The sequence below is a fragment of the Engystomops pustulosus genome, chromosome 2 (genome assembly GCF_040894005.1).
Source record: "Engystomops pustulosus chromosome 2, aEngPut4.maternal, whole genome shotgun sequence".
Lineage (NCBI taxonomy): Eukaryota > Metazoa > Chordata > Amphibia > Anura > Leptodactylidae > Engystomops > Engystomops pustulosus.
Window position 1 is genome coordinate 32926091 of NC_092412.1, and position 17845 is coordinate 32943935.

Here is a 17845-nt window from a genome sequence, read left to right on the forward strand (position 1 = left end):
CCCCTTAAAGTTATTCTGGAAGCCAGACTGAGACGGACCCATAGGTGAATCCTTCCTCGGGTATGATGGATCGGGACCCCTAATGATCTACATTGTGTCCCCTCTCCTGTGACTACAAGTACATCCATATTCTCCACCTATCGCTCCTTTGTGTAACTAAACATGGGGGCTTTCTTCCGCCTTTCTTCCAAAAACGGCAGCGCGTCTGATCACAGTCTGTGACTGTATTGCAGCTCAGTAGTATGAAAATGGAATGGAGCTAAGTTGCAATACCACACACCACCCATGGCCAGATGGGGGCGCTGTTTTTCAAACCCAAACAATTCCTTTAAGTCATATAAAAGTCAGTGGAAAGCTGCTGTAGTATCAGTGATCCTCTATATAAGTGATCCTGACAATCCCTATGAATCTTCCTCATCTTCCTCCATCGCTTATTCTCTCCCCTCCTATACACGAGTGTAAGGGGCGTGGTTTCCCGTACAATCCCGCCCCCCAGACCGGGACTTATCCATGTTATAGGCGTGGTTTTCCGCACGGTTCCCCCGCCCCACAGTCCAGGACTCATCCATATCATGGGCGTGGCCTGCCGTGAGATCACGTGCCCAGGGAGAAAAAGTTTTTGCGGTCCCAGCGGGATGTGAGGAAAGTTTTTTTTGCTGTAAGTTGTAGTAGAGCGGGAGCTGCGGGGCCCGGGTGCAGAGCGTGCAGCCAGCGCAGGACGAGCCAGTGACCGGGACATGCCCCGGAGCCGCGCACTCTGAGCACCCCGCCCGCACACAGCACCCCGACAACCCCCACACCATGGAGAGCGGAGGCCCGCAGCAGAACCCCTCGTCCGCCCCGCAGCCGCCCCCGGCCGGGCACCAGATCGTCCATGTGCGGGGGGACTCGGAGACTGACCTGGAGGCGCTCTTTAACGCGGTCATGAACCCCAAAACCGCCAATGTACCCCAAACCCTGCCCATGAGGATGAGGAAGTTACCCGACTCCTTCTTCAAGCAGCCGGAGCCCAAGTCCCACTCCCGGCAGGTACTGGACTTAAAGGGGAGGGGGTGCTCGGGGTGCAGCACACATTGGGGGGCTCTGCAGCCTCTATATCAGGGGAGGGGGGCATAGAAAGCCTGATCATTATTGGAGATGGTGTAATTGAGTTTCCGAGCCTTAGGGGGCGCTGGACTGTATTGCAGGGGGGTCTATGACTACTGACAGTATACACACCGTGTGAAGAGGGGGGGATTGGGGTGCTTTATTATTGGAGGTGTACTCCAGTGTAGGGGGGTATATGACCGTATACTATACTGACAGTATATACACTGGGTATGAAGGAGGGGGGTATATGTATACTGACAGTATATACACTGGGTAGGGAGGAGGGGGTTAGTCAGAGAGCGCACCAAACTTTTTGGAGGAGTATATGAGTATCTGAGCCCTAGGGGGTTGCTGTACTCTAGTGTAGGGGGATATATGTCTACTGACATTATATACACTAGGTGGTGGGGTATATATGACTGCTGATGGTGTATACACACTGGCTAGGGTGGGGGGGGTACATGACTGCTGACAGTATATACATAGGATACGGGAGGGGTATAGGACTGTTATCTGTATATACATAGGGTAAGGGGGTGGAGTAGTGACACTTGTATATTAACTTCCCACTGGGGGGGGGGGGGGGAATCTTCTGACCTGTCAGGTGGGGGAGGGGGTTGTAAAAACTAAGTGTCCCCTCACCATCTATCGGTTCCCACACTTCTAATGAGTGAGTATTGCTTACCCTCCTGTACATAGTGGGTACACGACATCTGACTATATCTTTGAATGTGTGTGTATATACATATATAATAGATTTGCACTAGTCCGAGATCTTGCTGGGATTTGTAGTCCGGTTTTCGGAGGTGATATCAGGGTGCAGGGTGACGTCTTTGTGTCTGCTGTGCAATCACAGCTTTTCTCTGGGGTCACTGCAAACTTTTTTTTTTTTTCTCCTTCTTTCCAAGTTTGTAGCCAAAGGCAGTGAGTGTGGGGGGTGGAGGAGCTGCATGTAGAGTCCTGCTCACTCCCACATTGGAGAGTCAGGGTGTGGGGGAGGAGGTCGCCTCCACTGCAGCGGGTCCTGTGTAGTAATGGTGATCTGGAAGTCATTTATTAATAGCTTTATATGGTTGTTCTCAGCTGCCTCTGATCTTTTAGCTCAGCCTTCAAGACGTAACCCCTTCAGTGCCGGCCTCCTCCATGGCCAAGCTCCTCACCTTTTATGCTTTTTTTTTTTTTACTATTTTTAATCCATATGTAACCATATTTGTTAGCATTGTGGGTTGATTCTGATTCGGCTGAACAGGCTCTGCTGGAAGTTGCATTTCTAAAAGAAAATAAAAGTAACGCAACGGGGGTTAATAGTCGTACTGGCATTTTGCATAGGATAATATGATAGTCAGGGGTCTAGATATAGGGGGTGCAGAGTTGGTTGTCACACCGGGTGCCTATTGGGGCCACCAGGCTATAAATAGCACCTCATCCTTTAGGGAAGGAGGGGGCAATTCTAGGAAATGTTCCTGGAAATACTTCCATAGAAATCCTTGTAGTGGTGCCGTCTGTGAAGTCACAGGAGCAGTGGTAAAACTTCCTCTTTTGGGAATGCAATGGTTAAAATATAATCGCACCATGATGTCATCCTCATGTTGGTGATGTGTTGCCTGCGGTGATATCACCGTGCGGATTCACCATTGCCATGTGACCAATGATTGGCCAAATCCTCAGCACATAGCGTCACGTTATTATATAGTTGATACTTTTATGATACTTTTACTGTTTTGCACCTATAGGGATCTGTTCACACATTCAGGATTCGTCAGGGATAATCTGTGAGATCATAGGGTTTCTGGCATGGAAATTTCCATATCCTGATTTAGTCAGGGACTCAACTGCTCTGGGATCATACTGTACCTCCAATTTTACAAGGGGGTAACAACATGGTTATAAAGTCCTCAAAGGGGTATATAACATGGCGTTAGGAGAGTCCGTCCCTTTAACTTAAGTTCAGCAATATTGTGGGAAGTTTTGTTACCATTAGGCTAAATATTTAGCTGTCAGGTTGTGTAACATTGTATCTGACATGTTACATCTGACTTGTTGCGCTTTTTTGTTACTTTGTTTATTTATTTATTTTTTCATTCCTAAGGAATAGACAAAAGGGATTGAAATCCATGAAATAAAAAATCCCCAATCCTGCGATTGTTTTGCACAAGGCTCAGTCGCTGGCTGCTGGTTTTCCCGTTGTTGGCCCCAGGGTGGAACTCAAGAGGGAACACATCCAGGGGGAGGGGCCTGGCCCTTTAAAAGAACATGGAAGTATAGGAATGTTTCCAGGATGAGAAGGGAAATATAGAGTTGGTGTTGTGACTTCTCTAGATGCCTATCATCCAGGGATATCTTTTGTGGTTTGTTGTAGTTGAGCCGAGTTTGTCCTTTGTTAGAAGTGCATATCCACATCTCTAAACCAAGTGACAAACTCTACACTGCTACATTTGTATTGGGAACAGCCTGTATACAACTTGTCTGGAGGTTGTGGATGGAGGAGGGAACGTTCCCATCCCCCTCCTCTTCTAACTTGATCATCACACAAAACTTTTCCTCTGCCGTGGCCACCCAGGCTCAGCGCTACAAAAGCGAAGCTGTGATTTGTCCCTGCACCCAGCGCTGCTCATGGATAAATACAACTTTAATCTAGTGCAGGACATTTCCATAACTATTCACAGCGCTCCGAGGCCGCACAACTTCCAGGGTTATTGTTCACCGCTTTATTTCCCATGCCAGATTTTTATACTAATTTACACTGTTACAGATTGAGACATGGCCTAAAATACAGGATTTAAATTAAATTAAGCCTAGTTATTAATTCTTATATTTTTGTTAAAAATACCACAACTAGTATCTATCCGACTTAACGGTGAGAACTTTGATATAGTATACAGGGGGAACATTGTTCAATTGACTTCCTGTTCTTCATCCCATTGATGAATTCTGCACGTCCCCTCTTTCCAGCTAGAACTGGCTGATAACAGGGAGTAATAGAGTATACAACAACAAAACAATGTCCGGTTAGAGTGACTAGCTGCATTAAAATTGACAATAAAATCCACTCTATTCCCTGTTAATTTGCCACTGACTTCAGGGAATTTCCCAAATGATGCGTCTTGTAAAGTCTGCAGATCGGCATCCACTTTAGTGTGCAAAATTTTTTTGCACAAAAATTTGTCTGACAATCTGGACTGTGTGTAGTGACCCTGTGTTGGTGGATCTACACTGACTTAGAATAAGAGAAGCTGTCTGATTGCGGTGGTATAACCACAGGGTAGGGGTGTGTAATCCAATAGGGGATCGGCCAATGCCCCTTTTTTAATGGAAACCGGAAAGATGCCCATTACGGAAATAAATGGACGGATGGCTGAAGAGGTTGTTGTGTGCTGTTGTTTGTTTGTTGTGTGGTTTTTTTTTTTTTTTTTTTTTTTTTTAATATCATAGGGGGCACGAGTCCCATTGATCAGACCCCCATGGAGGAGATGTGTGTTTCCTATATTGTGTATAGAGAACCAATGTGCATGGAAAACCCTTTTAATCACCAGTAAAATGGAAAAATATGGTTACGTTTGAGAGGCGAAACCATGTGCTCACCCTTTTATCCTATACTTACAGTGAACCAACTCTTCTTCTGGTCAGAGGCAATGATAAGAAGTTTGGTGGCCTGACCTCCCTAGATTCCCATTGATCCATAAAATAGCAGATGAGCAGGGTTTTCATCAGAGCCATAAACTGTGAATGCAGTGGTCTGAAGCCATGATCAAGTGTCTAGGAGGAGCTGCTAATGATGGGGTTCGGGCTTAGAAGGCAGACCCTTGTCTGTCCAGATAGTGAATACTGAAGGTATGTTTTAGCCCAAAGAAATAGCAAGTGTCCCTTCTACTCTAAAAAAAATAAAAAATCTTTGGTCCATTCCCTGAAGCTCCAGAGTTTCCAGAACATGACTACACATTGTGGCTGTGTTCCTCAGAACTCTGCTGTTCCATGGAATCTGGTCAGGGGCTCCAGATGTATCGGCAAGAGAAGACATTCTTACAGTAACAGGGGGTTGACCACAAGTTTTGAGGTGTAATACTTTGAGCAGGAATTGGATAAACCTCTTCAGTTTAACTCCAGTTTTTTACCTTGCAGAAATTGGTGATGAGTGAAGTAGTAAATCTGTAGTGAAGAATAATAATTTACTATTAACCTTTAGGTAGGATACTATGACCATAATCAATTGGCTGTAGGAACTCTCCACCAGCACAAATCGGGCAAAATTGCAGATTTCAGGAAGACCGGCTGTGTGGGGATATGCAAACTAAAATTCGGTTCGTATGTTTGGGTTCAACCTGGGGAAAAATGTCTATGGTGGAGGGGAGATCTGCTAACAGAATCCTTAAAGGGATATTCTAGTTACTATGGCATTTTTCCATTAAAGCTTCAGATCCATGCCCCTAACCTGCAGCCTGTACCTACCATATAATCCAGTTTTGTGGGTCCCATGGACAAAGACTTACAGTAGTTAGATTATGGAATATAGTGTACACTACTGTACCGGTCTAATTACAAAAATACGCAGGAAACCTGCACACAAATACATAAGACGACAATGGCCAGGACCCTCTGACTGCAGCCAATGGCTACTTGTTTAGACAGCTGTGTTTGGTGAAGTGGAACCAACAAACATGAGCCCCAGAGCAGATGCCTCAGACGTCCAGCCATTGTGTATTGGGTATTTGTTGTGTATTGTCTCACCAGTGTCGGGAATCATTGGTGGAATTCGAGAGTTTAAGACGTTTTGTAGTTACATTTGCTCTAAATAACAACAAATATTTACTTTTTTTTTTTTTCTTTTTTTTTTTTTCTTTGAGGCCCAGGAGCTTTGGTTATCTTAAGGCAGAATAGGACAGATCTCAGGAGTCAACGACCAAATATAAAGGCCTCTAATTCAAAGTACATTTATGGACTTTCAAGGTTCATTCACACTACCTGACGCATGCGTTTTTATGTTACTATGTGTTTGGCTTTAAGGGTAAGCAGTGGTTTCCCAATGTTAACACAGCTGATTACACTTCCAGAAGTGTAGAAAAAACCCTTTCAAATCTGGAAAACGCAGAATAGCATAAAAACACTTGCGCCAGGACACCATGTGTGAATGCACCCTTAGGCTACATACACATGGCCATATGGGGGATGTATATACGCCCCCCATAGACTGCAATGGGCACACAGTGCCATACGGGAGTAGTGCGGCACAGTACAGTCCCGTAGCCAGGAGAAAGATGGGACATGTTCTATCTTTCGATGGAATACGATGCCATATATCTCTATGGAGAGGGGCAGGGTGAGCAGCGCTCACCTCCTTCTCCTCCTCTCCCCAGCGTCGTGTGCCCGCTGTGTTACGGTACAACGGGCACATGTTTGTGAATTTGGCCTAAGAGTGCGGTCACATGTTGTTTTCCTTGCATTACAACGGCTGAGAGGTGATTTACCTAATTACATTACTGATAACATTTGCATTTACATAAATATATGTTAACACGCGTTAACATAACGCACATGTTTACACTCAAACTTCTTATTGACCACTATAATCCGTCTAGTTCCCAAACACTTGGTGGCTTTCAGCTGTCCCAGATACTGTACTACCCATGGATGTAAAAACTGAGAGCAGGTCTTCTTACTGCCTGTGTTCCCATAGAATTTTAAGGGAACGCTGACAAATACAGATACCACACATATGCATCCACAAAATAACATTGGGGTTGGATGAAGCGTGAGATGCTTTGGAGGTGATCTGTGATGAGCGATCATTGTAGCGTACAAAACATGCTGCAGGACTTGGAACAAGCAAGTCGGGACCTGACGCCACCATCATCTTGGCGAGGCCTGCGATGTGATATGTGCCGACTCTTTAGAGACCACATTGGTAATGTCCATAGTCTGCAGAGGCATCTTGGGTAGGATTTTGCACCAATTCAACCCAGGTCAGTGATTTGCTGCCATGGTCACCTGTCCTATTGATGCCTCATTAGCAGGTGACGCGTCACCTGGAGTGCAGAGATTGGATGAGGATTAGGGAAGGAAATGGTAAGGTTGGGGTGCATTAACATGGGTCCGCAAAACACTGGTGGAGACTTATCAGAAGTGTCAGGACAGAGCTGTTCTAGTTTCCCATGCCAACCCATTTGCGATCCGATTGAAAGGCATGCTGGGGAGCTTTTTTTAAAAAAAAAGTTGTACTCTCCTCCGCAGTCACTCCCGTTATCCTGCGCTGCCATCTCGCCAGTCCATGCCCCTGTTTGTTTACAGGGGCACGAAAGCTGGTATGAGTTCAGCTTCGGGCTGGCCAGTCCCACCCCTACTCCCAGTGTGGTATCATGCACCAAGATATGGGGGTGGGTGGACGTGACCAGCCACCTCTGCGGCCGGAAGCTGGCCTCAGCGTAGCTTTCATGTCCCTGTAAACAAACACCATGATGGACAGAGGAGGGATTTAAAAAATAAAAAAATTCCTCCAATTTTAAGAATTGTTGGACACCCCCTTTAATTTAATTTAACAGCTGTGGGAAAATAAAAGCTGAGCTCTGATTTGTTGTCCTGGGCATCTGGAACAGTTTTGCTCTGACGCTTCTGACAACACTCCATGTGTGTGTTTGTCGCTGAGCGCATGCGTTTCACATGAAACGCAGATAGGATCTGGCAATGGCCTGCAGATGCCATGTGTGAACAGACCCTTACTACTATTCATTCAATTCCTTTAAACAATTGTTCGGTCTATTGTAATAATTCTGAAGGCTGATCATAGACATGGTTCCACGCTACTTTTAGACACTGCTTAGAAGACGGCAGTAGGATCACGATGAGGTCACCAAATTGCTCACCAATTTTAGTTAAAATTGAAGGATGATGCAAGATGATCATTTTCCAATATAGCTTTAGTTTTATGACTTTACTGTGATTTTGTGCAGTCAATGTTGTATTCACCACTTTATGCAAGTCGCTCTACTCTTCCAGCTGGCAGCAGGATTTGATGTCCCGCTGGTACCTTCCACTCACTTCCTTCCCATTGGTGCAGCTTCCTGTTTGACGGTGTAGCTTGCATTATGTAAAGGACTGTTGAAGCCATCGGAGCTTGTCCAGGGCGGTGGTAACCCCGCTGGGAGGGTTCTTGGAGTGTTAATTATTTCTGCAGAAGAACAGCCTGAGATGATGACCTCGTAATTTTGTATTTGGGCGTGTAGGTTTCAGAAAGTTGGGGGCGTGTTGAATGAGGATATCTCAATACCTATATAGTAGCCCAGAGCTGCATTTAGAATTCTGCAGGCTTCAGAGCTAAACTCTCCAAACGTTCTTTGCTGTCTTTCTGAGTTTCCTCTACTGTGTTTGTGTTTTCCTTTTGTATTGACTCCAGGCAGGCTGCTGCTTTTATTAAGTTTCTGTTGATTCTCAGGATTATGGTGGTCTAGAGGTTAGATGACATCAAATTGCGTAGTGATGGCATATCCTAGGGGCCTCCATTTCTAGGATACGCTGGCCTATCGTGATAATATCGCTCATAGTTTGGTTATGATGTTGGATGGGTGGACTAGCAAGGCCACACACATTTTATAACCCTAGCAATTAGTGTTATTCTTGATTTTTGGAAAACTTTTCATCCCATGGACATTGATTTCATTTTTTGGATATCTGAAATATTTGCCCACTTGGCTGCCCTGCAAGTATTTCTCTTGGAGGTTGTATTGAACAAGCCTCTTTATGTTGCTTCAACTTGACACAAGATACTGCTCAGCTTTCCTAATGTAGATCCTCACGCACTGAGGTTGGTATATATGTGTAATTATAAGTTTTGGGTACAATTGATCCTATAACATGGTTGACTGATAGAATATGTATTATAAACTGAAATAAATTAATAGAAATCAGCCATTTTGCTAAGAAGAATAATCCCTTTGCCTCCTCACAGGCCAGCACGGATGGTGGATCCGCGGGGGCGTTGACTCCTCAGCATGTTCGCGCTCACTCCTCTCCAGCTTCTCTACAACTTGGCGCCGTCTCTCCGGGTGCACTTTCTCCACAAGGGGTGGTTTCTGCCCAAGGACCACCCGCCCCAAATCCACATCTTCGACAGTCATCTTACGAAATTCCAGACGATGTCCCCCTGCCACCGGGATGGGAGATGGCCAAAACTCCATCAGGACAAAGATATTTTCTAAAGTGAGTCTCTGTCTAATGCAATTCTAACTTATTTGTAGATTTTTTTTTATTCTATATTTATTTTTATTTTCTTGCCAACTCCACAAGATTTAATTAGTTAAATGATGGTGGACTGATAACCAGCCACCTTTTGATCATCTGTCTTGACAATGGCGTCCTAAAGCATCTGCTTCAGCAGAGGCACCCGTTTACTTTCAATGGTATCCAAGGCCTCCAGTCCTTACGGCAGTGGTGTATTAGAGACCGGGTGCCCAAACATCAATTAAAACCACCTTGTATATCACAAAGTGGCAATGTAGGTAGTAACTTTGCTCCTTGCTAGGATTATTATTGTAGCATCCATCTAGGATCCTCTGAACACAATGGTTAGTGGGATGTGGAGCAGGAGCTCTAGTGATAGAGCTCTGTCCAGACCTCTGAACTTCTCCTGTAGTCCCAGGCAGCCAAGCACGTGGTGCTTTAAAATGGTGGCGGGTGTAGGGTGTCTTGGGCTGCCTGGTACTGTAGGAGGAGGTCTTGAGTTCTGTCTGGTGAACCCCTGGGTACCCACAGAGGGCTCTGAGTGGCACCCGTGCTGTAGGTTTGGCACCACTGCCCTACTGGTTCACATAACTTGGTGTCTTTCATTTACTACTGGAAATGGCAGCATGGCCGGGTAACTGCCCCCCAATGAATATTGATTGGCTGTGGATAGGCCGTCAATATAAATACTAGTCCAACGCCTTTAATTTACCAGAATAGATCAAGGTTTTCAGATGCACCCAGGCCTATATATACACATAACTAGGATGTGCAGAGGTGTGCTGGGTATCATTACTACACATTATGTAATTATATGCAAATGAAAACAATTAAGACCTATATATAGATCCTGGACAACATGCAGTGTGTACCTGTAACAATTTTAGGGCGGCACTGGTACAGATTGCGTTGGGTACAGAAGCCTCAAGTTACCTCTGATGGGTGCAGCTTTGACAGTCAATACAAGCAAATAGTTCCTGTGTGTTCTTGCCTATTGGTATATGAACATATTTCAATGTCGAACTAGGTCGGTTACCAACAATGAATGTAAGGGAGCATTCATTTTTGATTTGCAGTTTAAAAAAACTCATTTAAAGGGTTTGTCCAGATTATTCTTTTCTTATTTCAAACTTCTTTTGTTGGAATGGTGATCCCAGGCGACCCCCTTTACGCGAGATATGTTGACCAAAGCAGACATCCATCTTTGGATAATATTAGTGTTTCATTAGTTCTAGTGGGGTGCAAATTAGCATATTTTTTCCCCATGTTATAAAGTCTCCATAAAACCAGGTTCTCCCAAATAAATTTTTGGAACCCATAACAAAGCTTTAGCAGTTTCCTGTAGACGGATATATTACTCTTGAAGTTGCAGAATATAAAATCAATAAAATAGAGATGATTCATGGAACAATTTTATGGGAACTTGATGACTTTTGGGTCAGCCCACTCTGCCATATACTAGAGGAGTAGATTTATCGCTTTCTTGAACTTTTCTCTATAAATCTTCTCCTCTCTGGTCTTCCCCCCCCCCCCCATTAAATACCTGTAAAAGTGCACATATTGATCTTTTCCTCTCTGTATCTCCTCGGCTGCCCTGGTTTCCTTATTAAGGGCTCATGTTTCAGCCAGAACAATGAGGAGCCTTAGACTGTAAAGTACACACAAGTCTGGCAAAGTCGTATGCATGAGCGAGAGCGTTTGTTCCCCAGCAGACATCCTAAGTAAATGATTGAATGGGCCGCTGGCTGTGAGGGATCAGACCTGATTGAGAAAAGGCCTGGATATAAACTAGGTTGTTAAGCAAAATAAAGGCTGCTTTCTAAATCTCTCCCTGCTGGGATCACATGCTGACCTGCCGAGCCGATTAACCCTTCCTGGCCGGGTGAGAAGTTTGCCCTTAATTGCATCAACTTTGCAAAAGTTATCCATGACAATGGGGAGATGGGCTTGTTGTTATACAGTGTAATTGAAATGTAATTTTGGCAGTGTGGGATATTATAGCTTGGGGGTAGTTAGAATGAATGAAACTGATCTGACACTTTGAAAAATCCCTTATCACCTACACTACTGCGCCTTCAGGCAACTTTTACTTTGTTAGAGGTGTGTAATGTGTTACACTGATTGGACAGTGTGAAAGGACACACCAACAACTGGTAAATCCAGTGATTTTATGTAATTTTTTTAGGAGAAATATGTAAGGTAGTTTACGATGTAAAGTTATCACCTTTTTCTCATCCCGTAAAAAAAGGAAATCTACCGTAGGGAATTGACTTTGTGATAAATTCCCCCTTCCCTGTACCATGCCCATACCATTTTTCGTAAGATCTTTTGTACTGCCTTTTTTGCAGAAAAACGTTTTAAAACTTTATGCAAATGAATTGTGGGGGCGTGGAGTAGCCTCTGTGAGCTCCAGAGGCGAAGGCTACCCCACGTCCACTGGAGCCCCAGAAGTTCCAAAACTCTTTGGTCTTGTCTCCAGCAGCAGAAGAGCTCTGCTGTTGTTGCACCTGGTGAGCTCTCCATTTGCTTCCGGTGCGTCGCCAACCGACTAACAGGAGCTAAAGCGATTGTGTAGAGCTCGCCAGCTGCAGGCGCCTTATCTGTAATGTAACAGGACCTACTGCACTTGCACAGAGCTCTTCTGCTGATGGAGACTCACCCGGAGCCCAGGCGGATCTTCTGGTGCTTCAGTTGACATGGAGTACCGTTCGCCTGCGGCACTCAGGGGGGCTACTCCACCTGCCCAGTAGCCCCTGCAATTCACTTGCATAAAGATGAAATACAGCGTTTCTGCAAAAAGGTGTAATAAAATAACTAAAAATATTGTAGGGATGGTGCAGGAAGGGTGAACCTACCATAGAAACTAGTTCAGAAAGTAGATTCCCGATGGTAATTTTTGTTAAAGGGATTTTACTTGGTGAAAATGCATCTCTTGAGTTAGTAGGTGGACTGGCTTCTAGGACCACCAAAGCTCTTCATTGCAGACCCATAATTCTATGTTTTATGCCATATCCATGTATTTTCCTAGAACATAGCGGGTCCAGCACCTTTAATCAAGGTAATCCCCAAGTGAACCCCATTCATTTGAATTTGCGCTGTTTCCAGTGCTGTCCCCTTTTTGATGTGGATACCCCGAACATTTTAATTCAAATTTACCATGATGCCCTTCGGTTATCACACCACAACTCATACATACACATGCATACCTGGACCATGAATGATCCGTCAATCCTGCTGTAATTGGTGACTTGGCTGTTACATCTCCTGTTTTTTGCCCCTATCAAATAAGAGCAGGATCCCCCTGTTTAGAGCTTCCTTGCTTAATCTGGAGAGATCAGAGTTCCCTCCAGGTCTTGTTGAAGAGACCATAGTTGGCACCATAAAGGAGAAGTTTGGTCAGGAACAGCCCACATGTAATGTTTTGATATATCGGTCCCTACAGTCCAGATGTGTTTTTATTGCATGGGGCAGGTCCAGTATTCCTGGTTTTCCCAGGATATAGTTGTAGTTATGATGTGACAACTCTCTTCCTGAGATGATCTCGGTAAATCTGTTCAGATGTCAGAGACCACCGTAATTAGGATAATGTCCTTGTTTGTATCAATGTAATGACTGGGAAGCTGTGGGTTTATATTATACTTCCGTTTTTTTTTTCTCCTTTGTTATCTGTAGAGTTAGTAAGCTCTTTATAAAGTTATAATATCCAAAATTAACTTTCGAGCTGGGCCGGCTAATTCTTCTGACTTTACTTACACCTTCGTCATTCGCTCGGTCAAATGTTAATTGTTTTTGAGTACACTTAGACGGACTTCTCGTCATTTTTGCTCCCTGTAGGAAAAAAAGCGGTTGGACGTTGCAATTTAGTTTACGTAAAAATTATGCCCCCCCCCCCCCAACACTCTTGGCTTTGCCCCTATAATGAAGTTGTCTTCCCGTCGAAGCACTGTGTATAGAGGTGGAAGCTTTAGGGTGATGGCACATGTGACTTTTTTGGGCCTGTTTTTAAGCAGTCCGTCAAAAAATGCATCAGATTTTGACAGGTTTGACCAATTATCTTAATTGAAACTGGTCAAAAACGCATGCATTTTTTGGACTGCTTAAAAACGGGCCAAAAAACGCATTCAAAACGCCACGTGCGCCATCACCCTCAGCAGGTGTGGACTGCTGAGAATACGGACCGAAAACTCCTAAATCTCCTTTCCTCAAGGGCAACTCTATTTCAAGTAGGCAGCATTACAAATCTGTAATCTGGGGAAACTATTTATCTCTTGTCACCTTGGTTACAGACTACAAACAAATCCTTTTGTAGTCTGAAGCTATGATTCTATAAAAACGTGTCCCAACCCCCCCTTCTCCCCCATTAAAAATTATGCCTTTTGATGTGATAATGTGACAATCGATGTGAGACCCTTTGCAATATTTTTGGATTCTGGTCTACGTTAATTTAGGCTTTGCATGTGACCAGAGTTTGGTCTACTCTAAATCTGACTTATTCTGACCCCTTTATGTAAGTGCATATGTGATTGTAAAGGCATGTAAGAGATGGGACAAGGTTACAACCCTGAGATAAGTCAGGAGAGACTGTCTGAGATAAGAGCAGGCAGAAGCCCTGTGGCTAATGGAGCTCCGAGTCCTGTCTTTTTATGTGACAAGTTGCAGGTTCCCATGTTGAAAGAAATCCGGTTTTCCCACTTTCTGTTCTGTGGAAACAAAAACTTTGAACAGGGAAAGATAACGGACTGTATTGATCCTGTAAACAGTGTTTATACAAATGTCAATGACTGTATCTGTGTGGACCCAGATGTCCGAGCTCATTCCCCCAATGCTGGCCAAAAGAGGATGCCTTTGGTCTCGGATGCACCTTTTGAGCACTAGAATTTACTGTATAAATTGGCTCATTCTTCTGCACTTCCATATCTTATATAATTGATACACCCCTAATATCCACCTACAACTTGTGCTTGGGACCCTTATGCTGCCATCTTTGAAGGCTAATGTCTAAACAGATTGGGCAAATTGGGTTTCCTTTGTGTCCACCCCAACCCCTCCCTCGATCCATTCAGAGCCTCCATTCCTGAATTGAAGGGGCTATGTTTAAAAAAAAAAAAAAAAAAAAATTACAGATACTAGAAAAGAAGTCTCTATTAAGGTCAACGGGAGGTCTCAGGCCAAATTTTTCACTCTGTCTCCCCATAGAACTGCATGCTGGTTTTGGAACATAACTACACAAAAATTAAGTCCGTTTTTAATAAAAAAGAAAAAGTAGTTGTAGCTCCGGATACCAATAATTCTGCACCCTGGTGCGTTTCCATTACCCTGCAGTTTCTTTTGTTCTTTTGTATGGTATATAGATTTGCTGTACTCCCTGGCTGGGTTAATCCGTGTCACGCTGTATTTCGGAAAAGGTAGCTCTGCATTTTGTTTGCACGGTGTCCTTTTGATCTTATCTGGAGTCTAGCGAGCACTTCCATTTCCAAACTGAAATTGGCAGTAAAAGTGTCTATCAATCACCTTCCGAGCGGCAAATAATCACCCCCCCCCCCCCCCCCCAAGTTTGTTTATCCTGAAATGTGAGTCAAGCTGGAGTCATGGACGAGGATAAGGACCGTGGCACTCGATGATCCTTAGTCAGTCGGTGACTCATCCCCCAAATGTTTTTCCTTTTTACCTACTTTCCAAAAACTAATTCTGCACGACTTTGTATGATGAGTGTGAATGGTGTGGAAGATGTAATTACATATGATCTATACCCTGTAAGCCTATGGATTTACAGACCACTTCAGCTAAACCAGGATATTGTGTGGGAGAATTTCAGCTCCTGCCTCGACTGTTCCGTTCTTATCAGGTTGTTCGGATACTGTGTACTTGGCCGAGCTTTCAGAAACCTAAGATGGTAAACCTGCTCTTGTTAGCGACTGACTTTTGGTCTATATTTTCTCTTGTAACATAATGCAGGTATAGATAAGTATGGGCTGTATACTTGTTATAGACAACCCTGACCACTGCTGTACTGGCTATGGGCAGTAGTTGTTATGTGGTGGACTACTTATTTACAGGAGATAAACAATTGACGGAGGTGTCAGTCCCTTCTCTTCATGCATACTCAACCAAGCCAAGTATGCGTGTATGGGTAGGTGATATGCAATGGCAGTAGGCTGGAAATCTTTGGTCTTCTTTAGGCCTCATAAATGAGCATATTCTAGTGCTATATCATAAGATTCAGTGGAGGAAACTAGTTTAATAATTTAAAACTTCACATGGATGCACCATACAGCACCATTGGCGACCTACATGGGACGACCAGCTCTACTTTGAGGAGCTCTTAAGATGAAAAGTCATGATCCTGTTCCCTAGGGCCCAGAGTTTTCAATTCTCAGTGTGGCTCCATCATTTCTTTACTCATCATTTTTAAGTTTCCATTGATTAATAAACAATCCAAAAAATTCTGCACGTTACAGCTGGTTGTACCTGTGATTTGTGAAGGTATTTTTGTCATAGGATTGACACATTTGAAGGTCATTTGGCTTTGGATGTTTGGATAACACAATCTGGTCAAAAAAAGTTTAGGCACAATGTTCAGGCTTGCATTATTAGTCTGTGTCTCCCAGATGTTTTTGTCTTTTTGGGTTTTTCTCCTGCAGCCCCATTGCTTGGTGTGGTTTCAGTGTCTTCTGTAGGACAGTTGACCTCTTCGTCCACTCTCAACTTCCCTTTTGTTCCAAAAAAGAAAGGAGGGGAGGAAAAACAGTCTCCTTTGGGCCATTTGTGTGCACTATAAATGGTAAACAGTAATAGTCATCCTGTTCCCTTCAAAGGGAAGATTAAGCCACTGGAGGGTCAGAGGGGTGAGCTTTTAATCTAGTTTGATAATGTGGTGTTGATGGAGGCCTAGTTACTTGTCTTGTTGAAATAATCCTTGATGGGAGCTTCTTATTCCGCAGGCGGATCATTATTAGCCAAGGAAGAAATACTGGATTGATTTTTTTTTTTTTTCTTCTCAGGAATTTCTTGGACGTGTATATATTGGGTCTGTCATTGGCCAACAATGTGTACATAAATTTTTATAAAATGTGAATTTTTTATTTTTTAATGCATTTCGGATTACAGTTTAAATACTTTCAATACCAAAACCATTGCATTTAGTGCAGATGTCTTTCTGTACATAGACATGGCTATGTGTTTAAATCTACACATTTTTGAGTTGCTCTGTTCAGGGTCGGCTCCAGGTTTCAGTAGGCCCCTGGGCGACAGAGCCTCAGTGGGCCCCTTTGCAGGGATCTCATGTGGCAGCATTAAAATTTCAGAAGCTAAAAACGTCTCCTGTTCCCTAAAATATAAACCAATTTATCATAGTAAACAGCACCCTCATAATTATTTTATTAAAAAAAATCCCTCACCCCCTATGAATTAACTATGAACAGCCTTATGTGGGCCCCCGGCACTTGCCCAGTGCTGGCGCCGGCCCTGGCTCTGTTTGCTATCGTGGATTGGCCAAAGTATAAATGCGTTGCCTGTTATAGGGGAATGCTAGCTACGTTTTTGTTTACATCACTGTTACATAGCTCCGAGGTTACGATTCTCAGGACGTTGATTTGTGCAAGGATTAAAGGGCACAATACAGCATCATGAGCCGAGTCCAATGACCATGGTGGTTTTTATAGACTTGAGTACCCTATTGCATGTGACACTGTACATATCCCCCAACACAATAACGTGGGATTTGTCAATGAGACAATGAGCGTCGCTCCCGGGCCGTGCTTGTCCAGCATTTTTTTTTAGTGTTGGGGTAGATTAATCTTTGCTTCCACACAATGAAATAAGTATTAAAGCTCTCATTTCTGAAATCATTCATGATATTCAGTGGCCAATGTATGGAGTACTTGACGTATTGGTCATACAATTGTCTTATACACTGGCATGGACATGGGGTGTCTGTCACCCCCCCCCCCCCCAATTTATTTCTTTTTGACATATACCTTACATTCTTTGTGTCCCAACAATAACTACTTCCAAAATCCACTCAAATTTTGGGCACCAGCAAAATTGAAGTGATGGGTTTCTTTCCCCGATGAGTGGTGTAATCATACCTTTTTGTATGTGGTGCAGCAGGACTGTGAAAAGTATTTTTTTTTTTTTTTTTTTATTGCAGGATTGTTGCTTTTCCTCATTCACTTACGGGTTGTCCTCACACTGCTGTGCTCTCAAACTGCTCTACAGCGCCTCCTGTCTGCTAACTGACTTTTGTAGTCAACAAGAATCCTGTTTTAGTTTGGAACAGGGCAATGAAGCTGTGCAGGAATGAACATTGCTGTGTTCTAATTATTCTATTGTATTCATGCATTTTTCACAGTCCTGCTGCTACTAATGCACACAAAGGTCTGATTACACCGGCCAGTACCTAACGCTCTCTATAGCTTTGGTTGGTGCTAATGACACTTTCCCTTTAACTACAGTAAGCAGTTATCTTGATTACTTTAGTGGCCCAGGGAAGAAATTTTAGTTAATGTACATGACTAACTCCCCTGCCCTTATTGCATTTATAACCAAT

The 17845-nt window shown here is 43.7% G+C and overlaps 1 protein-coding gene across 4 annotated transcripts in view; it reads left to right on the forward strand.

Moving 5' to 3' along the window:
• The first annotated feature begins 588 nt into the window (after window positions 1-588).
• The window catches only part of YAP1 (Yes1 associated transcriptional regulator), a 35004-nt gene continuing 17747 nt past the window's right edge, over window positions 589-17845 (forward strand). For all 4 annotated transcript variants that reach the window (XM_072134192.1, XM_072134194.1, XM_072134195.1 and 1 more), the window contains exons 1-2: window positions 589-1029; window positions 9026-9276. In XM_072134192.1, coding sequence (XP_071990293.1) covers window positions 802-1029; window positions 9026-9276 — 479 coding nt within the window. In that variant the 5' untranslated portion in view covers window positions 589-801. The remainder of the gene's footprint in view (window positions 1030-9025; window positions 9277-17845) is intronic.